Here is a 23,894-nt window from a genome sequence, read left to right on the forward strand (position 1 = left end):
TTTGCTATAGCACTGAACTGGGAGATCATGTTCAACTAATTGCCTAGAATAACCCTCAAGTCCTTTGTAACCTGCATCCAGAGTGTTGGATTTACTCCGTGTTTCTCCATGTGAAAACTTATTTACCAGACTGTGTCCATTTAAGGTGACAATTCAGACCTTCTGTAACTTCACCTGTCCTCCTCATTATTTAAGATCTTCCTGATCTTTTTGTCATCTGCTTGCTTTGCCAACAGAGATTTTTTTTTTTTTTTGTCATTGTCCACATCTCTGATAAAGGTATTAGATGGCACTGGACTGGGAGCTCCACTGTTGAGAGCTCTGCCAGTTATGACCTTGTTAACTGATATCTCCATTAACTACTGCATTTTGAGGTCTGTCATTGAGCCAGTTTTTAATCCATGTAATATATGCCCTGTTAATTCCATAAAATGCAAGTGCTTTAATCAAAATGTCATGTGGTACTAAGTCAAAAGCCTCATGGAAAGCCAAACATACTATTTCAACACCATTGCCTTTATCAGCCAGACCTGTCAAAAATCCAATCCTATCAAAAAATGCAACAAGTTTGCTAGACAGGGCCCTTATTTCCATGAAACCATGCTGGTTGGGATTAATGATGTTTTGCTATGAATTATTTGTTCATAGAGTCCTAAATTAATTATTTAAGTAGACTGTCTGGGACTGAGGTCAGTCTAGCCAGTCTCCAAGCACATCCCTCTTACTGCTTTTACAGTATCAGAGTAACTCTTCTGCCACTCTTCCCAGCCTTAGTCATTTCCAAGTGTTCCTCTATATTTCATTTGCAAATGAGAGACACATGTATATCATGAGCACTGATAAGTGAGAACTGATTTTTTTACAACAGTGATTATCTCTTTGTCCTTCAGATTGACTTCCAGTATCACCTGCTGTTCGATCTCCTAGGTTTCTTTATCCTTGTCTGTCTGGGAGAACTATCTAACATGATATTTGTATGGCACCCAATTCCATCGTAGCCGACTACCTTCTCAGCACTAGGGATGGGACCTGTTTCCATATCAAATGTTAGCTGGGACGTTGTTTTCAGTTTCACAAATGTAATCCTTTGATGGGAGGAATACAAGACGTGAGTAATTCTGATGATCAAAAGAAAAGTTTTTTTTTTCCAGCAGAGTAAAGCAAATCCCAGTGTCATCCTCCAGCCCCACTCTGGGAGATTTAGGGCATGCCTAACCCCGCCAAATGCCACACCAAAGGCAGGATAGAGATGTCAGCAATGCTGAAAACCATGCTGAGTGCAGATAGTCTTACGTTCCAAAGAAGCTAGCGCTCATTTTATCTCCAGCTGATCAAGCTGCGTAGCACGTTTGCTGGTTCAATTATCTTCCACTCACACCACCTCTACACCACAGGTTTTACAGCCACATCTCCCTTGTTTGCTGCTAATGCCTCCATGTTCATTTTCTCTCTGTGGTGTAACTCAACTTTGTTTCATTGTTCTCATAATTTTCACCTCTGATTTCCATGGCTTAAGACAAAACCTTTTTTTTTTAGTCCCACATTCAACTGGAACTCCAGGTATGTTTTCTAACTCTGTCCAGATACAGTACTTTTAATGTCAAATTTTAATGTGGCACTTTTATTCTTTGCTACACTTCATGATTTTCCTTCTACTGGCATAGAAATATTGATCCTTTTTGGAAAATTTATTTTTGTTGCACATTGTTTTGTGGTGTTTTTATCATCAGACACACTGTCTTGCCTTTGGGATATCTGCTGCATTCACCCATTTCTGCTTCTTTAAATGACCTTGTGCCTCACTTTTGTGCCCTTAGTAAACTTTCAAAAACTTGTTTATATATCAGATATTTATGGTAAGATACACATGAAAACAGGAGGAAAGAATTATAGTTTTAGGGAGAACATACCCTGATAATGACCTCTTAAATATTTGTAAAGATAGCCCTGGGCATCTGAGCCCACAAAATAGTTTATAATACAACAGCTTGATTACATAATGATACTTTAGTTTTAAAACGTATGATCTTTCTGTTTATGGGAAGGCATAATAGGCTCCTTTGAAATACAATATTTTTGCCCTGAACATAACTGATTTTAAATGAAAGGACTAACTAAAGAATGCCTTTCTTCAAGTTTGTACTTCACTTTGTTGTTGAATCCAGCGTGATGGTTTCTTTTACAAAACTCCTACCAGGCCTGGGGACCACACCTATTTCAGGATACATTAATTGTGAAACTTTCATGGGTTTCTATGCAGGAAGTTACCTAGTACCATTTAACATGGCATGTTTCAAATTCTGAATCTTGTTAAAAAGCGGAGAGAGAAATTTCTGCATACCACACCACCACCCCCTTCCCTCCACACATAGAAAATTTCCTTTTATATTCCATTTGAAGATATTGTCAAATTAAATTTGAAGATATTGTCAAATATAGATTAAGCTTAGGCAGAATGCAATGTGATTTGGGAGAGGGATGTGTTCTATGCAACAGCAAGATACTAATGAGAACGTGTCATTCAAGGAAGTTCATAAAGCATCAGAACTACTTCCACCAATATCAGAGTCTGATATTTTAAATTGTGTGTTTAGATAAATGTATCACCTAACCTCTAATTTTTTTCCTGTGTTTTTAATGTTTCTCTGTACTACCTTGTTCCAGCTCAAACTGCCACTGGAGATGGCACTGACGTGCATTCATGGTTATTTCTATTTTGGCTAGAAGTAAGAGTGCAAAAGTGTTCTTAAGTAAATGTTCTTCTAAAATCTTCTGTGCAGTTACGCAGATTGCATATAATGTTTTTTATTTTTTTGTGAATCTCAACCAAGCTTGAGTTCAGTTGCCTTTTAACTTTCTCAGCAGAAGAACCTGTATGATTTTTTTAATGAAAATAGTTAAAATTTGCCTATAGTTTGGCAGCTAAACTGATGTATTATTGAATAAGTCGTTTTCCTACATTTCTTATACCTTTATAAAATTTAAAGTGGAAATACTGAAGTCTTTATCATACTTTTGGCTGTCATTTCTATTTGAGTTCATCCTGTTCTTAGGTTCCTCATTAAAACAAACAGAAACAAAGTTGGAGATTGGGATATAAAGCAAATAACACATTTGTTCTCCTCTAGGGCAAAATCCAGTGATTCTTTCCTGATGAACCCCACTCCAAAGCACAAGAAGGTCACCCTATAGTGAACAACAGTTGGACTTTATTACAATGAATATTTTTTTTCGGGAACGCTCTTTACCGCTATACTTAAACGCCAGCACCAGATAGGAAACTCTGCAAGGCTTTTGTTTCATCTTGTTCCCTAAGTATTTATAGCCTGCAGTGAAGAAACACTGACAGCAGTGCACTGATGTTTTTATTCGTGATAGAGGTGCCCTTAAAAGTGAATTTGCTTTGAAAATTGTTCATAGAATCGCGATATTAGAACTATAAAGACATCTCTCTCTCTCTCTTTCTTTCTCTTTTGAGCCTAATTGGATTTCCAAAATAAGTTGTTAACAATCCAGCTAAGACAATGTGGTCACGAAAAGGATGTCCAAATCCACCAATTTACATTGGTTTGGTTTGGCTTAAATTTCAAAGTTCTTGGAGCAGAAAGTTGATGGCACGTGAACACTATAATTGGCTTGATATTCTTGGATTTTTTTTTTTTCTCTCTGCCATATTGTATCGTGTCCAAATGAAATGCTATTCAGACCTCATTTCTGGACTAAAGTAAATTTATAACAATAATAATGCACTTGTATACTCCAGATCATTTTGCAAGATGTAATATCCACCAATTTACAACATCGCCTGTCATTTTCCCTTGATCTGGATAGTTTATGCAGGTTCCAAATTGAGGCTATTAATATGAGACATCACTATTTCACCCAAAGTGGCATGTATTGCTTTCACTTCCATATATCCAAAAAGGTTAAGAACTGAATTGAGTTAGATCCAAACAAAAGTTAATATTCTGGTTTGGGACTTTTTGTTTGTTCGTTTCTTTCTTTTATTTTTCCTTTTTACTTTCTGGTTTAGACTTCTATTTACATGATGCAATTCTTAATCCTTTACCAGAAAAGTCTCACATTCCTATGCTGGGAATTACTCTTGCTCTCTCACTCTCCCCTTACTCAAACTGAGTAAAACTCTGCAGATTTAGGATAGAATTGCATTACTTAAACATATTAGTAATTTCCATTTGCTCATATGTTATATATCCAGTAGATGGATAATGTCCAAGTGTTCTTGATTACCAAATCCCTTTTGATTTCTCTTAACTAAACTTCTTCTTTATCCCTCTGTAACCAAAGGGGATCTTCCTGAAATGAATCATTGCTCTCAGTATTATGTTGCAGGGCACCCGCAGGTGCAGGGTAGAAAATTGTCTAATAAAAAACATAGATAACCAGTCTACAATACAGAATTATTATTCATTTTAAAAATAGATTATTTAATGTAAAGAGAATCTGGATGTTCCTAGCAGGATAGACATAAAATAAGAATTGTATTCTGTAGAGAGAGAAAACAAGGCAGCGAACGAAACAGTTGTTTCGATTTCAGTCTGCATCAAAAGGAAAAGTCAATCTTTTAAAATGTTTCAAGATCAGTGAGGAATACCTTCAAGCAGTTGAGTCCACTGGCTATGACACCCATCTGCCGAGGCATGCTGCAAGGGCCTTTGAAATAAGGACTTCAACCTCAGCTCCTTCCTATTTCAGTGTTGTTACAACTGGGCTTCTGGGCTTTTGGACTTATTTTCACTCCTTCTCATAGTTTCAGTTTTTCATTTTTCCCCACCCTAAGTCAGAAAAATAATTCCTTCTAGATACATTGTCAGGAAATATTTCCTGAAAATTTTTGGTTTTGACAAATTAGCGTTTTCCAAGAGAAAGGTTTTCTCTGAAATTGCTTGCCAAAAGCTAATTAAAACTTCTGTTCCAAGTGATGTGTAGCCTGAAAAAAACCCAGTTCTGTGTAGATTCTCTTAGCTTCCTATGTACTTGCAAGTTTTAAACATGAAATGACAATGTACAGTTTAGTGTTTTCAATTTTTAAGCATGCAGATTTGGTCATTGTTGCACAATAGCTAATTCTCCTGGGAAAGGAGAGCAGTTCCCATGTGCTTTGAAATGCTACAGCTATGCAACCAGGGCTGGAAGTGCTATTTTAAACAGTCATATCAGCAGAGCTTGCTGTAGGAGATAATATGTCACAAAAGGGAGTGTGACATCTAGTTTCACCTAGAAGATAAACCTTGAGTGGATATGCAGGGAGAAACAAGACTGTCAGGTTGTCCTTGAAAAGAATGGCCTATATTAATGAAGAAATGTACTCCAGGGCATATGCTATTTGGGATATTTAATTTCATCTTCAAACTTGTCTGATCTACTATGAAGAATATAGTAGAGAAAGGGTAGTTGCGTGTAGTCTCCTGCACGTCATGATTTCAGAGTGAGCATCTCACCACTTTATTTTCAGAAAGGTCACAGCCTCAGAAATTCATGGCTGAAAAACCCAGGCCCCAGACAGAGAAGTATCCCCAGCACTATTAATATAAACACCCCATGGTTAAGCAGGGCTGGCACAGCATCCTGTGTATCCCAAACATCCCTTCTCTATAAGCACGAGGGCTAATTCACTGTTCCTTTCCCATCACACTCAGATACCTTTGCAGAACCGTATTCTGCTGACAGAATTACAAGATAATTATAGTTGAGTGTTTTGTATTCACTTAAGTTAATCTACCACTTTTATTTTTCATCGTTGTTTTAATCAGGCAGGAGGTACTTCAGTTGTTGTCAGGTGGATTATTTTTCAGTCGTTCACTACACGGCTCTTCTTCATACTTGTTAGGGCGCTTCTGGCTTCCTGACAGACGTAGAGAGAAAAATACTTATATGATCTAAAATGAAATATGTGTTTCTCTTTCAGGTCTAGATGTTGATGGAATATACAGAGTTAGCGGCAATCTGGCAACAATACAGAAGTTACGATTTGTTGTCAATCAGGGTAAGTGATTCCTCCACCCTGGTAATGTTTTGTTTAGTACTTAACTGTCTCAGATGACAGTATTTCAGAATCTGCTATACATTAGTGGCATAGAATGATGAGCCGTGTTTTGGAAAAGAGAGGACAGGGAAGGTAGAAAGATATTGCGCCGAGGGAAGTGTCAGCTAGGAGAGAGGGAAAACAGCAGAGTAAGCAGAGGAAAATAGTAGTTAAACAGGAGCTGAGAAACAAACAAAGAAGAAAAAAAAAAAGGAGGAAATTGATACATGAAATATGGTGACAAAAAAAAAAGCGTATGTAGAAACCAAAGATACAAAAGGTGCGTGTGTGGGGGGAGAAAGATTAAAAGGAAAAAGAGCAGATTGTTTGGATGTTGAAAGATAAATGAAACCAAAAATAGAACAGAGATCCAAAGGAAACCAGTGAAATAAGAAAAGGTGCTGAAGAGAACCGAAAAGGAGATACTAGAAGTAGAGTACTGGCTCTGTCAAAGTCAGTAGAAGATTTACCACTGATTTTGAAAGGGCAAAGATTTGACCCCAGGAAATGAGAAGAGGAAAGATCAGTATTTTGGGAACTTGAGAACCAGAATTAGAACCAATCATTGTGTTAAACTTTTATTTACTGAACATATTTCCACAGATTCCAAATATAATGAACACATTTCCACAAATACAAAAGAACATTTTTCATGGATGGGGCCTAAGTGAATCTAACATTCACCAATAGCTACTGTTACAGGTGTCAAAGCTGATATCAGTAGCTAATGAGGACATGTGACAAATATATTCACCTCCCCAAACAGTCCACTACTCTTGGCAAAGACTAAACATCCCCATGTTTAATAGCTTAGCAAGTATCATCGATGATAGTGAACCTCCTGATACTACTTTACAAGTAAATAAAATGAAGCTGTTCAGAAATTAGGAAAAATCCCAAATCTGAAATTGCATTAAAGACTTTATTCACTTTTGAATTAAACACATATAAATGCCAAGCTGCTGCAACTTTTTCTCTTTCTTTTTATTAACTCTTTTAAAGTTACCTGGAGATTATCATCAGAACTGCTAAATAGCGTGTATTGTATGTGGATTTTTTGAGATAATAGCTGTTGGAGAGTAACTTCCTCAATTAGTTTTGTACTACGCATAAACTAAGACTTTTGACTCAAAAATTCTCATGAAATTGAGAGATATGAGAGACGTAAAAATATTCCCACCTTCAAGCCTCCGTTTATAACTCTAGGGAAGGTTTCAGGGGAGCAGTAGATGTTTGCTACCCCCTCAACTGCTCCAGTTCAGTCTTGTCTTCAGCTGAAACCAGAGGGCGAACTCTGGTTTATGAGGAACCAGTATTTATGCCAGTAAATTCAGTAAGACTGAATAAATCATCAGCCTCATGGTTTTGACTCATTACTTGGGTTCCTTTAGATTTATAGTTGCTGGGTATTTGTGTGCCGATAATGCAGTCTGCCCAGGCTTTCAAATGACCGTGCACTGTATTTTGTTTGGAGACAGAGAGGCAAAACTGGGATTTTCTATCCTGCTTTGTTCCCTAGGATCTTTGCTCAGGAAAAAACGTGCCATAAAAATAATGGTCCTGTCTCTCATCTCTCGTGGCATCCAAAGGTTAACGTACTTGAGGTTAATATTACTGATCAAGTTTTCACCTAAAAGAGATGGGCTGATACTATAAAGCTAGACAGAAGTCCAAGCTGCCTTTCTACAGCGCAGAGGTACCAGGCACCTTTATCTTCTGGTTAATACCATTGCAAAAAATGAATATATAAAGGTGAAGTTAATAGTACATTAAAGCCACTCTGACACTGGTTACTTAGGACATGTGCAAGAAATCTACCTATTGAGTGACCAAAGAAAACTCAAAGAAAACTACTGCCACTGGAGAATTATGTTATCATCTTTTTAGTTGTGATAATTACTGTTTCTTATGTTAGTCCTTATTGATACAACCAGGGTACTCGTGCATTTCATATCATGATGAAATAGATTTTCAATGGGAAGTGGTATTACCTATCTGAGCCCCCCCTTACACATCCTTCAAAATCTCAGCTATAAAAATATCTGACCAGATCTGTACTCAGCCTTTCCTCAGGCAAACACATGTAGAAGATAGTCTCCTGTAAACCCTAAAGCCACTCTGCAGTCCTCAGAGGTGACACCAATACCATGTGAGGGGAAATGGTAGAGTCCAACATTTCAGTGCCCAAAGAACAATCCAGTAATTTTTAATCAGAACATTCAAGAAGTAACACAGACGCAAACAATGGCTTTAAAATAGCAGGCCACTGTTTCAGTTGTATAAATAACATCCTTTCTCTGTGCTAGGTAGGAACTTGCAAGCTGGAAACAGCCCGTTGAGTCACGATGTACCTGCAAAAACCACCATGGGGAGATGGGGGGCACAGGATTTATTTAATGTGTGCTTGGGAGGGCAACAGTGGTCTCTACCTGATATCCTGAAGGGCCTGATGTCGCCTGTCAATTAGATGCTGAGGACAGTAGCAGGATCATACTGTTTCATGAAATCACAAAAGTTAGTAGGAAAACCAGTACATGCTCCCAACCTGCGTGTTTACCAGTCCTCGAAAGCTCTGCAGTGGGATGATGTTTAATAACGCACTTTCCACGCATCACTTTCACCTTCCTTTCAGTAATTACTGTGACCTCTTCGACTCAATCCTTGTTCCTTCATTTTCCTGTAGTTAGCAGTGGAAAAGCAGTATTTATATATATGATTTTCCCATAGAGATTTTTTAAAAATTTTAGTTAAAGTTTAATTTAATTATAAATGCAAACAAATGTTCTGAAAAAGCCTATTTACATTGCAGAGATTGACTGTGCAATCAGTTCTTATATAGACCAAATACTTAACAGGCTCTTTCTTCCTGCTTGCTTTGCCATTGTGTTACACCTACATTTATAGGATATAAATAATATGTATCACATTGAAAATTAAAGTTCATAGAAGGGACTCTAGGCTGGCTGCCATATCAAAGTATTTTTTATTAGAATAATTATTAATTAAAATGTAGCAAAGCTTTATTTGGCTCCTTTTCCTATACTGTTAATGTCATCTGCAGCATCAAAAATGAAATAAGAGAGAATTGGTGAATATGAAAGGGAAACAAACTAACAGTTGACAGCTTTATCATTAAAGAAGAAATAAGAACAGTTAAAATCTAAAAAGACCTTTGAAATTCTAGAGTTTTGAGAGATGAGGATGGGTTCACAATAAAAAACATGCCTTGCATTTTTTATAAATTCCCTGAATATACTTTGTGTTTCATTCTCATTTCTTGAGGTAGGCAGCTCCTGAAGAGAGCTTTGACCTTGCCAACAAGAGCATCAGCAGAACAAACTACCTTATTTACTTTATCCCTTTCATAGAGTTTTCTTTTTCTATAAAAGTCTATTGATATCACACCTTTTTTGCTTCTGTGAAACAGGATTATCTTTTATCTATGATTTATTTTCCCATTAAGAGCTGAAAAGATCAGTTGATCATAACAGGACCAGGCTATAACATCTCTCAGCACTTTCAAAACTCTAAGTCATCATTTTTCAAATCATTGAATCAAGGCAGTAGATGCTATTTGGACCACTACTGACATCAGGAAATTCATACTTTTCTTAGTCTACAAGCACTACAAGAATTTTGGCTTTAGAAACACAGTTACCAGTCATTCAATATTTCTGGTGGTTAACCTATGGCAATGGTTTCTATAATAGCAAGAAACAACAGACAGTCATATCCATTCCTCTTATGCTTTCCATATTATTGGTTAAATCTAACATTTGCAATCTTAAAAAAAAAAAAAATAAATTGGTACTTGGCAATTCTTTAGGGATTTTATGAAAAATCTTGAGGACTTTTGCTCATTTTAAGCAAGGTCCTCTAAGTTAAAACCTTTAAAGATATTTATAAGGATATTCTTTTAATTCACACCTGTAGGAAAAGGGATAAGGTTCTATAAATGGATCTGTTAAGCCATGTAAAGTGTGCTGGCAGTTTGAGGATATGAGGATGCTACTAGAAACATCAATTGTTTTGGCCCAAAGCCCCAGGGTGGGGCTGACACGGGCCCGGGCCCATGGGCAGGGGTGGAGGAACCACAGGTGGGGCTGCTTAGGGCCGTTAAGGCACCACTATTTGAAAGTGGGGACAAGAGGGAGATACTTTTTCAAGGCAAGCTTCTGACCTGATGAAAAACGCTAACAGTGAGGCAAAAGGTGCCTGAGGAAGAAAAACTCAAAAAAGGAGGACTCTCTGTCCATAAGGGTGTTAGGATGTAAGTAAGAGCGTGAGTTCGTGGTGTGCTCCCTGCTCTGAGTGAACTCGTCGTGTTGATGCACACTGTGATGTAACAGGGTAAGACCTTTTTTTTGCTAAACCCTATGGTTCGCTGTCCTGCTCCCATGTGCCTGTCCCAGCAAACCCTCCATTGCCCTCTGTTCTTGAAGTCCAAAGATACTTGGTTGGAGAGGTAGAAGCTTGCTTCTTCATGCCTCCAGTGTTAATCTGCTGGGTAGTTGGAAAGGAGTTCAATTTCTATGACTGTCAAACAAGAAATTTTCATGAGTACTAAATTAACTGAAAAAAATGGAGCTATAAAGGGTTCATAACACATTGCTGAAACACTGAGACTCTATCCTAATGCATATATGTTCAGGGAAACTAACCATAGAAATACAAATTTCAGTACTTATTGGTTCATTCAGTAAGTGTTGGCTCATACATAATACAAGAGAGTTCCTAATTGTCTCTATATCCAAAGCTTTGTTTGCAAAACGCTTGGTGTTTGCTGTACAGGTGACCTTTGCATCCCGTTATTTCATTTGGAATACCTTGTGCGTTAACTGCAAAACACCACGTACCATCCAAAGGTCAATTACGGTGTTTTTACGGCTGAGCTACTACACTCATGTACCAAAAGGGGGGTGGTGGGGGAAGAATTTTAATAGAGGCTAAATAATATGTTCTTGCAAAGAGGTATGTTTCTTATGGAACACAGAAAAGGACAGACAAAGATACCTGAGTTGGTAACTACACGGGGGAAAAAAGGTGAATTTACTCTTACCCTGACATCACCTTGGCTTAACAAAAACCATTTTGGCAAAAAGAATTCTAATATTTCTGTTGTTTCTCCTATGACAATACGCTGGAATATAATTCAGTTTAAGAAAAATTAAAAGTAAAATTTAAACTACAAATACATGAACTGATTGCGAATATTTATTAACTAAATAATTTAATAATAAAGAAAATGCCTACTTGATTAATTGTTACAGAGTAAAAATTACAATAAAACTGTCTTGATCAGTGCTTTGCAGAAGCACCATTACTGTCTGTGCAGTTGTTTAACAAGGATTTAATTGGAAAGATAAGTGAATGCACATTTAAAAGTATTGTTAATTTGCTTTATAATCACCCCATCCTTCACAGTATTGACAGCACCAGGCACAAACCCCTTTCTCTTTTACAAGTATTATTTTCCATATGTGCACAATAAATTCTGAAGCAGTAATTGGAAATTTTATGGATTTCAACATACCTAGTGTTTTGAGTTTATAGGTGCTATATCTCCTCTCTAAAGGTAGCTCATAGGTGGCATTTTAAGGAAAATCATTGCCTTTTTATTACCCATGGGCTGCTTTGGAGGCTGTGGTCTGGTAGTTTGTTGGTTTTTTGGTGTTTTGATTTGATGGGTTTTTTTTCTTTTCTAAGGAATATCTAATTCCTATTTACTTTTCCATTTGAAATATCAACAAAATCCTCATTGCAACATTATTTTTGATTTAATAAACAACAGCCATCAAAACCAGTAATCTTCAATATGTTTATATTCCATCTGTACTTATATTTATCGTTCTAAAATGGCTCGGATTAATCTAATTGACAAGTAAAAGCCCAGACCATATGAGCAGCTAAGGATGATACCTTTAACCAGCAGGATTCTTCAACTGTACTGACATGTTCTTTATCAATGAACTATGAGAAAAGAGGAACAAATCTTGAGGTTTTTTATTTTTTTTAATATTACTGATTATCCAAGCTTGCTGGGACCATATGTCTGAGCCTTGGCTCTCAGGAGCCAGAGTGGTTTCCCGGCTGGCTCTGCCTCGGCGGGCAGAGCCCGTGGAGCTGACACAAGATTGAAGCTGCCTTTGAAACGGAGCTGCCAGGTCAGCACAAACGGGCTGGGTGGTTTGGAAGTGAGCATTTAGGAGGAGAAGAAAAAAAAAAAAAGGGGGAGGAGGGAACTAGGGGGAGAGAAAAAAAAAAAAGGAGAAGCAGCTCCTTTCCACAGCTTTATTTCTCTAAAATAAGAAAAAAAAAAAACCCAAACAACAAAACTCCCCCTTCAAAAATACCCGAGTGTTTCCATTGACCCAATCCATCCATTTCAAAGGCAGCCAGCAGCTTCAGTCCTGCTGTCAAAACCTCTGTGGGCAGAGGAGAACAGGTCCTCTGCCAGCTGCCAGGGAGCAGCTACAAACATGAAGGTCCAACAGGATCGGTGCAGGCTTTATTTTAAAATTGCAGCAAGGATCACTGGAAAAATATTCAAAAAAAAAGAAGGATGGGTTCTGTCTCGCAGCCACTTTCCTTTTTATTTGTGGGTCCTTAATTTCTGGTGCATATGTATTGGTGAGATTTCCCATTTTATCCTGCCATCTCATGCATTTTTAGATGTTTTAGGAGGTTATTGATTGTATTTTTCAGGCATAAGTGAGTATGCTTGGAAACATGTGAACATATCTTTGTTGGGATCTAACCTTAGAGCCACCCTCCGTCCTCGATAATGTTCTCCCTGTGATCAAGTATGGCCCAGGCAGCGAAGCCTTCCTTGCTTCTGCCAGCAGTTTTTCATGTAACCAGTGTCAGTGAGAAACCGGGAAGGGTGTTCCAAAGTTCACGTTGGAAATATCAGGCTCAAACTGGGTTACTTGCTAGCTGAGAACCAAAATGTCTTGAAAGCCTTGAGTCAAAAATAGTTTTTTCTTTCTTTTTCACACTTCCCAGGCAAGCACAGAAAATAAAATGGACTGAAGCAATTTTCAGAAATAATTATAAAACAGCTTGTTTCTGGGTTAAGACCTACATATGCCAAGCTGTAGCCAAGAATTCATTTTTTTAATTTTTTTTTTTGATTTCCAAGCTTTAAAACTCTGACAACAAAATAATTGAGCTCATGGTATTTGGTGAATCAATTAATCTGTGTATGTTGGTGGTGTGTGTTCTTCCCTTTTCTCTCTGGGTCTGAATGTCTATTTTAAGATACAGAACTTTTTTTTTTTTTTTATTCAAAAGAAGGTGTGGTTTTCATATCTTACCCTTCTTTCTCCCAAGAGGAAGCAGGGGGAAGTAGTCTACCCCAACCAACGATTTGTAAATGTAAGTTACATGATGAAACCTGATGAAAATACTAATTTTTGCAACCAATGTTTTGAATTATTTAGTAAATAATGGGCATCGTATTAAAAAAAAAAGATAAAGCTATAACATTAATGTTTTTCCAATATAACTTATATTGTTTTTAGTGTAAAGGGGAAAAAAAAGAAAGAAGAGAAAGATGATCAGAATTAGAAGTCTCCGTTGCCCAATCTGTAGCTCTAGAAACTGTACAATTTCTCTTACCAATGGTATTGTCATGTTTTTCTTTTCAACAGGGTGATGAATAAGTCAGTAGAACGGGGCAGAAGAGGCAGTAAACTGGGTTAGTGTGGTCAGCCACAAACATACCATGGATTTTATGGCACGTATTGTACGATCGAGCATTTCAGACACGCCTTTTATTTCTTTTCTAACCACAGCACTATTTGCGTTACAATAGCTTTTTGCTTAGTAACACTTCAAGAAGTTGAAGAGCTTCTTGATAACCCCTCAAGGAGTGTTATTTAGGCGCTGAGAAGGACTGTAGTTGTGCACGCTGCAGCAAGCGATTGTCTTTTTTTTGGGGGGGGGGATGCTAATCGTTGTCATGGGTGACTTTTTGTTTGGGTTTGTTGTTCTGATAGTAACGCTACAGGAAATACCATTCCACAGAGCTCCAGAATAACAAGGAAAGGAAATAATTTATTGAGTCGTTTGTTAAAAGTATTAACAGGAAAACTTTCTAACGATGATTTTTAGGATGACGGAATAATCTCCAGAACCTGGGGGTGGCTGGGCTTATTTATAGATAAACTCAACCAAGTGTCAAAGACATTTTGCAAGGAGATGGATACCCTGGAGAATTAAGCTGCATAGTTCCTACTTAAAATTGGTCATGTTCAATGTCTTAGAAGATCACGGTGTGGCCTAACATTTGGGGTATTTTTCTCCCCTGTGGTCAATATCTGTAATTGTGTGGTTTGTATGTAATACTAGCTGACAAATACTGACTTGCAACAGGGTCTGCAAGAAAAAGGGTGGTGTTGTATGTGGATGTACATTACATAACATCGTGCAGGGTGGCATGGGATGAGAAGTTACCACACCGTGGAATTAGGCTTTATCATGGTATTTGTGGTCTTCTGTATATTGAGAACTGGGAAAACCATAAACACTATGGTAGATACAACTGCTGTGAGTAACGAGTGATCTCGCTTGAGGGGGACTTTAGTAGTGCATTTAACTGTTGAACTCCATCAGTTATTTTAGTGGGAGGTAAAGGTGCTGGGGACCAAACTGGGACATCACTGGGGAGTAAACTGGAAAACTTTGCAAAGAAAAAAATCGGGGGGGGGGAAGGAAAAAATCTAAAGTGCATCATATACGTTTGCTGGAAACTTTTGCTTCTGTGGGAAAACCTATGTTCTTTTAGTGAGTGTCTCATTTGCGGATATAGTCTTTCTTAGAAATATATTCCTGCTGAAAATAAACTAGGTTTCTTAAGAAATTTTCAAGTGACTCATACTATCATTTTTTAAATGGATTTAAAATCAAATATTTCTGTCTTTTTTCTCTCTTTTTTAAAAAAGTGTTATTGTGTAATTCAGTGGAATTTTTTGCATAAGCAAATTATCATGGTCTTGGAAAGCATCTTCCCTTAATACAGTTTTTGGATATTTTGGCCTTAATTCAGTTACGTATCATCAGTTTTTGGTGTCACTTGAGAGGATGCTGAGGATCAGAGTGACCCTCACAAGGCTGTCAGGTCTAGCAGAGGATATACGGGAGAGTTGCTTGGAAACTGGGTGCTAGAAGCCAAGTGAGACGTCTTAGAACATTTTAGAAGCATTAGAAGCCTATATATAGGCAAATGAATATTTTTTTTTCTTGAATACGCCACTGTTTTTTCCCTTTTAAAAAAATACTCCATCATATATATGTGTGTATAAAAATATTACCTGTACATTTAATAGGAAAACCAAGATTTTTTTTTAAAATAGGAGCTTTTCAGAAATCCTGATACAGAAGTGTTCTATCCCACTGTCCTGAACAAATACATACTGTGTACAGACGTAAATATAAATGTAAAGGGAGAGATGTGCCTTTCCCCTTTTGCAAGTCTTAATTTGCACTTTAGACTTACTATTGTAAGGATTATCGAACACATTAATTTAAACACTCGGAGCGGTACTCGTGCTGTATTTTAATTTCAAAGTTACTCATGATACCAAAGTCTTAAAAGTGAGAACGTAGATAGGTGTCACTTGAGTTTTCAGCTCTCATCTGAATGTGAACACTACTCAGTATGTAGTGTGCCTGTTGTCAGTAGAAGTAACAGGGATTTTTCGGATCTCTTGAGATCGAAGGTCCTGTTTCCCAGCTCTGGTGTAATAATCTGAGCCTAATCAAAACCCTCTGTGTGGACAAACACCTCCGGGTGAAGAGTGAGAAAGGTTTGAAAAGGCATCAATCTATGAATCTGTGGTTCTAATTTCAATGCAACGTCTCTTCTCATAATTACTATTATTATTTATACAACATAACTATGATAAAATTTCAAAATAATCAAGCATCTTTAACTTGAAAAGAGCGTTCAAATGACGTTACCAAACTTTGGCCTCAGTTGGGTTCATCACACTTTTAAATCCCATGAACGGTTGAGACTGGACTGGGACGACTGCTAGAAGGTGGGGAAAAAAAAAACCAACACACCAACTCCTGAAAGATAAAAAGATAGAGTGTTATCGCTGGATTTTTACTTATTGTGGTATACCAAAGAGAGATCTCCTTTTTTTTTTTTTGAATGTAATCAGATAATTAAAAAACAAACAGGGATTTTGAAACACATTTCCATCAACCAACATTATGTGCTTATGATACAGAAGATTGAGAACGACTTAATTAAGTAGATAGCAGCAGTGAAGAGAAGATGGATGTGAGGAGGAGGAGATTACTCGCTCTTGGTGGAACTTTCTTTAGCTGGTGTTGGATGCCTCTCTAGGGACAGAGCATCAAAGCAAAAAAAAAAAAGGAAAATACAGGAGAAAAATGGTTAGAAGATGATATCATTTTGGTGCTAAAAACTGTTTCTTACTGTAAAAAAAGTTAGCTGATGCAAGGATAATGTTGACATCAGCTGAGGAGACAGGATAACTAGTTTCAAAAAAATAGTAGCCAGTGCTCAGAAAAATAGTATGCTACAGCGTGTGAGTAACTTCAGGGAAGCTACATGATGCCTGACTTGAGATCTGTATGAGTGGGCAGGAGGGAATTGATCCTATCTGGAAAAAAGGGTACACTTGGGAGGGCAAACTAGAGATGTGAAACTCTGCATGAGGACATCTGAGCTAAAGAGCGATAACAAAGACATCCAAGATAGCTGAAAGAGCAATATCGAGGGCTTGTATGTCCTGCTGAGTCCAGGGAAAGAAACTTACTTTTGTTTTTTTTTTTTTCCCTGAGTTCAATGCTTTGCACAAATGAAGATTCTAAAGCAACTCAAAGAGATACGTATTTTTGAATCAGACCCACATGATAAAGCATTCAAACATAATGCAAATAATTGCAAACTGATGCATTCAGCAGTTAAAAAAAAAAGAATAAATAATTTAGCTTTACACATGGGCAATCCTTGCTAAAAATTGCAAATCAGAACTCTTCTGTTTGAATGTATTTTATTTTGTTAATGGATTCACTAATATGAAAGGCATCTAATTGTATAATGTATTATTAGTCATTTTCTTTGGCATCCTATTAACTTTAAATAATTCTAATATTTAACATTTTATAACATGCACAACAAAGTTCTTCTATCTCCAGCAGAGGGAAAAACATGCGTTTATAATAAATTTTTCATAACTCTTTCTACTCTGTATGTTGTGATACATATTTGAGCAAAAACATTGAACATTGACATGTAAAATAACAAAGCATTTTAGATGGCATTTTAAAAATATACTTCGAAATATACTGTGGTTCTGTAAATACACAAGCTAAAATATAATTCAGTACAATTAACTTCATTTTAAAATTGAGTCACATATAAAGTGTGATAAGATATAACCAAGTGCATCTACTAAATGTCTTTTCAGTGATGGCTGAACCAGAGTGTATAAAATGGTGATTAATGCCTACTAATTGGAAGTGGTCTCCACCACGAGTCGTGAGCACCGTGGTTGTGGCTGAGAGTAATAACCACACAGAGAAATATCAATAATCCCTAGAAAATCCCCAAGTTTTCCTGGGCTAGAAACAAGATAACAGGTCACATTAGAATTTTTCTCCTTATGGCATTTTTTTTTTCTTTTGTTTTAGTAGGTCAGATCTCGTTCCCGTGTGTTGTGGCAGTATTATGGGAATGAGCAATGTCTAAGCTGCTTAGCAAATGCACACTTTCCCCACACCAATCTGTTTTCTGGGGACAGCCAGGCTAGTGCTATGCAGCATCCTCTCGGTTGGATGCTATTAATGTTAATAAAATGCACTTAGCACTTAACATCTCGAGATCTCAAAAGAGCTTGCGAAGCAGCATCATTATCTTTACATTATGGGTACGCAAAGTGAAGGACAGGGAGAGTAAAAGATTTGCCCAAGTTTCCATGGTAAATCGGTGACAGAGCCAGGAGCAGAGCCAAAATCTGTTGATTTATAGTCAGTCCCCTACGTAGCGCGCCGTGCCATTTCACCAAACTCCATTTGCCAAGTTCCTACTGTGTACAGAGACTGCAGATAAGGCTGCAGTCACCCTCTGAAATGTGGATTTTGGGCTGAGAATATTGCAAAGCTAAATGAGATCTTCAAAGGCGGGTCTCCCCTGTGATGCACCTCCAAGCGCAGGGCCACCTGTGCAATGGGCTGCAGAGATCCATGAATAAGCTGCTTTAAATTCCTCACTGCTGGGACTGCAGAGTAAAGGGACCTAGTCCTTGAGGAGCCAAAAGTACGTTCTACATGTGAATGGGGTCCTGCTTTTCATTCCTGTGGTCTCGGAGATGCATCCCCACGCAACGTGTTTTGCATGACTAAGCCTCATGGAGCGATGTGTTTGCACTGGGTATTTGGTAGTCACTTTTGGAAATGACTCCATTGAGATAATATATGAGCAGATATGTATGTTGAAGGGCTTGTGCTAATGTCTCTCTGAGATACTAAAATATTACTAGCTATATTTGGTAAGGAGGAAAATGAGGAGCTGAGTAACATGCTTAAAGAAGTTTGTGATGATTCAGGAATACAAACCAAATCTCCTTGTTTCGAATCCTTTGCCCTAGCCCCAGGGTCATCCTCTTTTCAGCTCCCTTAGGGGTCACAATACAGACCAAAAGCTACAAAGAACCGGCTGTCTTCCTGCCACGGTGGATCACAGCAAGAAGCAGCCAGCCAAGGGATGGCTTGGTCGGTGTGCTCAGCCCATCCTTCCTCACCCGGTCGGTGTGCTCAGCCCATCCTTCCTCACCCGGTCGGTGTGCTCAGCCCATCCTTCCTCACCCGAGCGAAACAGCTCTGTTTAGAGTAATTGTATCAGTTGTAATGATAATGTCAGTGATTAATTTCTTCCTCGGTGTGTGTGCATGTTCATGCCTGTGTTTCAAGGGATTGCCCTTGAAGAGCAAAGGTATATAGTAAACAGGGCAACAAGCAATTATTTATGTTAGACTAAGAGAAAAATGTAATACCTCCCAGCCTTCTGATTGCCTTTCTGGGGTTCCTGCAGGGCCGCATCCTGCCTGCTGAGAAGCTCTGACTGAGCTGGAGTCCTCTGGTTTTCAGATTAAACATAATCCAAGGCACTGAATTACCTGCAAGGGGATATTTCTCCTCTGCTGAGCCTGCAGTGGACAGTTCTCCTCATGGTACAGGCAGCATTTATCCCTAGTGTTCATTCTTCCTGCTGGCTAACCAATTTTATCCAGCTCTGGTCCCATCTCGTGCAAATCTGAACTTACTGAAGTGCTTCCCGTAGTTCATCTACTCCAGTTCACTGCAAAGGTGCTGCAATCCAGGCATCTGCTCGCTTTCTTCCCATTACCGGACTAAACATTTGGGGTTCTGCCAACAGAAGATAGGACCATGATTTAATATAAATACAAGTTGATGGCTGTTTGTTCTCTGACAGACTTTCTGGCTGCAGTCTCAGTGAATAGGTGTGTGTGTCTGCACTCGGCTTGGCTATTCCCTGCTCCACAAATATGTGCATGTATCTGCAAACAGCTTGCTGGGTTTCTTTCCCCCCCCACTCTGCATCTAAATAGGCCCTAAAAATCTGAGCTATTCTTTCTCTTGCATCCTGGTAAGTGATATCAGAGAGCTTTGAAAGACTTCAGGTTTGCAGTGAAGCTAGTACTGCTATATAGTTTTGTGCATCTATGATGTTGAGAAGGAAGAATTTAGGTCTGGCTTGATATAAAAAAAAAAGCTAATATAAGGTGGACAACTTTATTATAGATCCCTATGCATTTAGAAGTCTCAGTTGGAAGAGAAAGCAAGACAGCAAGAAACACAAACATGTGCTGGATTATTTCTTGTTAAGCAAATGTAGTACTGTGAAAGATTGACAGCACGGGAAACTGGAGTCCTCCATTTATCCACGCTTCATTTCTAATATCTGGCTTCAACAGCAGATTGTAACCATAGAAAGGCTATAGACTCTGGGTGAAATGGCACTCCCTTTTGGATCCAGTTTTATAAAAGAAAACAATTATTCACAGAATGCATGTCTTTATTCTTTATTGCACATTTCAAAGTCTCCATGAATACTCATTTGCATGTGACAGCTAATGCTGCATCTTGTATTGGCCAGTAAGAGGCATGATTGCACTAAATTGGAAGCAGCAGGCACAGGTTTTCTTCTAAGAATGGGGGTGGGGGTAGCCATCCACTCGTACTTTTCTCAAGTCTTCAGTCAAGACGATTTTAGAACAGTTGCAAGTCTAGTTACTGGGATAATAAATCCCAAATTAACTGAATATGCAGATTTCACTTTCATTAGGTTACACTCTTTAAACTGACATACCCTTCACTTTATCTTTTGTTAACAATCCCAACTTTTAAAGCAATTGAGAAGTGGAGAATTGAAAATCCTAAACTTGTACTTCAGGAGTGAAAAAACGAGGACAGCAACATTCCTCAAACTGAAATCATGATTTTTTTTTTTTTTCCCCTCTCTTTCTTTTTTTTGATAAACTTAAATAAATACATTCACTCACCCTGCATAATTTTTCCAAATGATCTTGTTACCCGAGGGGCACACAGGACAGCAGAATCCCAGCAATGCAGAAAGGCTGCTGCCGGCAATGCTTGCAATAAAAATCTATGTACACAGCAGCAACAGAAAACATTTATTTGGTAACACATTCCTATTCCCTTTTGAAATGCGTGCAGTTTCGACTCGGAAGCACCGGAAGATAGTGAGATAAATACTTCTGTGGTTTCTATGTAATCCCTTTGAAAATTATCTGGAATATAATGGGGACAAAAGCAGCTCCTTGAAAACTACCCGAAAACTGACTCTTTTCTTAAATGTAATCTCCCAGCAAAATAAGAGAGCGTAGGAATTAGTTGCTTATAAAAGTGAGGAGATTAAGAAAAACACCTTGAAAAGGTTTACTCTAGAAAACAGCATATTATGATTATTCATTCCCAAAAAAAGTTAAAATTGAAAGTTGGGGTTTTTTTTTCACCTATTTCCTGACAGCTACAAGGCTTTCATGCTTTTCATTAGAAAGCCCTAAAATGCCACATGAATTGTAGCTAGAACATCAGGAAGATTTTCATGCATGCAGTTTCATAAGATTACCTGCAGTACGTTGTTTCCAGCAAGAAAACTATGTAAAACCATTGCATTCCAGTAACAGACAGGACTTACTTTGTAAGATGGATTTCAAAAGATCTGGAGGCTTCTGTTCCTTATAAAACTATGCCAAAGACTATTTAAGTGGCCAGTAATATAAACATTATGCTACTAACGCTGAACAGTTTATCACATAAATATAATTGTCTTCTTTTAGAAGAATAATAAAAGCCGAATCCATATGTTACACATTATTTAAAATTGTTTTCTGCAAGATGTATTAATCCCAGCGAAGAAGCAATTCTTCTACTATAGGAGTATAACAGCAGTTTTATTTTATTACATTGTCATTGTTTAATTTGTTTGTTCCCGGTAGTAGTTTCACAGATTTTTATGAACTGTTACTTTTATGGAAAGTCGAGTTACAAATGATGGACGCTGTTTGCTTTCAGGGAAAGAAAGGTCATGAAGGTAGATAACGTATTTATTTATTTACTTACTGTACTCACCTTTTTTTAAAAAAATCCCTCAATTCTTAGCAGAAGCTAAAATAACTTGTGGTTTTTAGACCCAGGAGGCACATATTTTGATATTGCTCCTCAGCAACACTGCTAGCTCTGCAGTCTATTCAAATTTGGGAGTAGAATTTAAAGCTCGGTTAAAGAACGTTTGGTAGCAATGGCTGTGCAGAGCTTGCAGTTTATCTTTACAGAAATGTGATCTTGCAGCAAAACGTCATTTTGTGTATTTGTTTTTATGAATTTGAGCTGAATGCTATAGCAGTAACTTATTCGCTAAAAAACATTTCCACTTTGTGGAAAGTTATTTTCCATCAATTAAAAAATAACTATTTTTTGTTTCCTAGGTAGTGTGAGGCTTAATTTTGAATTCTTCTGTTCTAAAATTTAAAATTATTAACTGTCATGTGCGAACCTGAACTCTAGATTACTCACAGCGTAACTTAATGACAAGATGAGACTTTAAATAACTTTGAGACGAAAAGCAGCTCTCAAAAATCGGCTGTTTAAATGCAACCCGGAAAAAGGACTAAAGCTGCTGAAATATTTTGGGCATGTTCACATCTGTAAACGAGGCTGAAATATCTGGCCTATTTAAACATGAACAAATCTAAAAATATTTTCATTAAAAAAATTAATTATAGCAGCCTCATCGATAAAACAGTCTTTGTAAGGCACCTAAAAAGTAGATGTAAAAGCAAGTCCATAATGCCAAGTATATTAAATAGTTAAATTATAATACAAATCAAAATCAGAGTACAAGGAAAAGAAAAATAAAAGTTAATATTCCTTTTGTTTCGTGGTTAACTCACTGTTATCAAATATGTAAAATACAAGAGAGGCTTTCTGAACTCGTAACAATTGGTTGTAAGAGCTGAAAGAAATTTCTCTGTGCTAGAAAATGCGTGTTGTCTGCCTTCTTTTAACCAGAGTCTTCATCAGCTGGAACATCACCAAATTTCTTATTTGCTGTCCTTATTCCAATAGGAAGTACATTGCCATGGCTTGTTGGAATGATGATCGGGTCCTACAGACAGTTATTCTCTGATTTTTTTTTTTTGTAATGGGTTGTGATTTCAGTATTGCTCTGACTGAAGTTAGTCACCAGTAAAGCTCAGTCTCACATTTGCTCTGCGCTGTGTATCTTTTAGTCTGTCCAGTTTTGATTAAGATATCTTTTACCTAAGGGAAACAAAACAGAACACCAAAATCAGAGTTTTTCCCGTTTTCCTTTTAATCTTGATATGTACTCTTTAAGCTGGATAATGTGATAGGCATTAATATATATATATATATTTGTACAGACAAACAAGTCTGTGTTTAAATAGATGCTAACTCCGGATATCTGAGGCTTAACGTTGTCTCTCTCTGTGGGTCCTTGTGTCAGTTCATCTCTTTGTGCCTCTGTCTCTCACTGCACCTTTTGTCTGCCTTAATTGCTTAGATTATAAACTTTTTCTCACTTTGTGCTTTTATAATGCCTGACACAATGGGGCATGGATCTTATTAAGGCATCTTGTCGCTACTGTGGTTATAATAATCCAGATGGTGATACTACCACTATTAATAATAATAATAAAATTATTAAACTACCAACACCAATAAAAACAATAATCATTATGCTATTTTTCCTAAGAAGAGTGTTCATAGTCCTGGCTGTGAAGCTTTCTTATTCCAAACTCTATCGAAAGTCAGTAAAAGTTTTGATCAATGAAGTTTTAAGGATGTATTTATTTATTTCGATTTTGATGTTAAAAAATATCACATTTATGTGCTGCAGTTTTAGAACTACCAAGATGAGTTTTAACATGGCCGTGAAAAATCTAACTCATTGTTTCACATTATCATATATATTGGCCTAGACATATATGTGTGAGGTTTCTTGTTTGTTTTGGTTTTTTGCTGTCAAGGAAATTACAGCAACACATTTTTATTTCCTTTGTCTGCGTGACAGAGTGGGATACTCTCGGGTCAGATGTTGAACTCCATTTTATATTATAAATACATTTTAGATTAGGGCATACTTTTTGCATATGTAAGCAAGATTATTAAGAGGTATTCCAGTTGCTCTTCAGCCTGAGAATAGTTGTTGACACTTCATTAAAGAATATCTGGGATATTTTTAACCTAGATCAGTTCAGTGACCCAGTTTATAAGGCAGCCTCGGCTGCGTAGGTGCAATTCA

At 37.4% G+C, this 23,894-nt stretch overlaps 1 protein-coding gene across 1 annotated transcript in view; it reads left to right on the forward strand.

Moving 5' to 3' along the window:
• ARHGAP15 (Rho GTPase activating protein 15) overlaps positions 1-23,894 on the forward strand; it is a 334,864-nt gene that overhangs the window by 222,740 nt on the left and 88,230 nt on the right. Inside the window, exon 11 of the mRNA XM_086615574.1 lies at positions 5,930-6,007. Coding sequence (XP_086471700.1) covers positions 5,930-6,007 — 78 coding nt within the window. The remainder of the gene's footprint in view (positions 1-5,929; positions 6,008-23,894) is intronic.

Source organism: Tauraco erythrolophus, chromosome 8, assembly GCF_009769465.1.
Source record: "Tauraco erythrolophus isolate bTauEry1 chromosome 8, bTauEry1.pri, whole genome shotgun sequence".
NCBI classification, from domain to species: Eukaryota; Metazoa; Chordata; class Aves; order Musophagiformes; family Musophagidae; genus Tauraco; species Tauraco erythrolophus.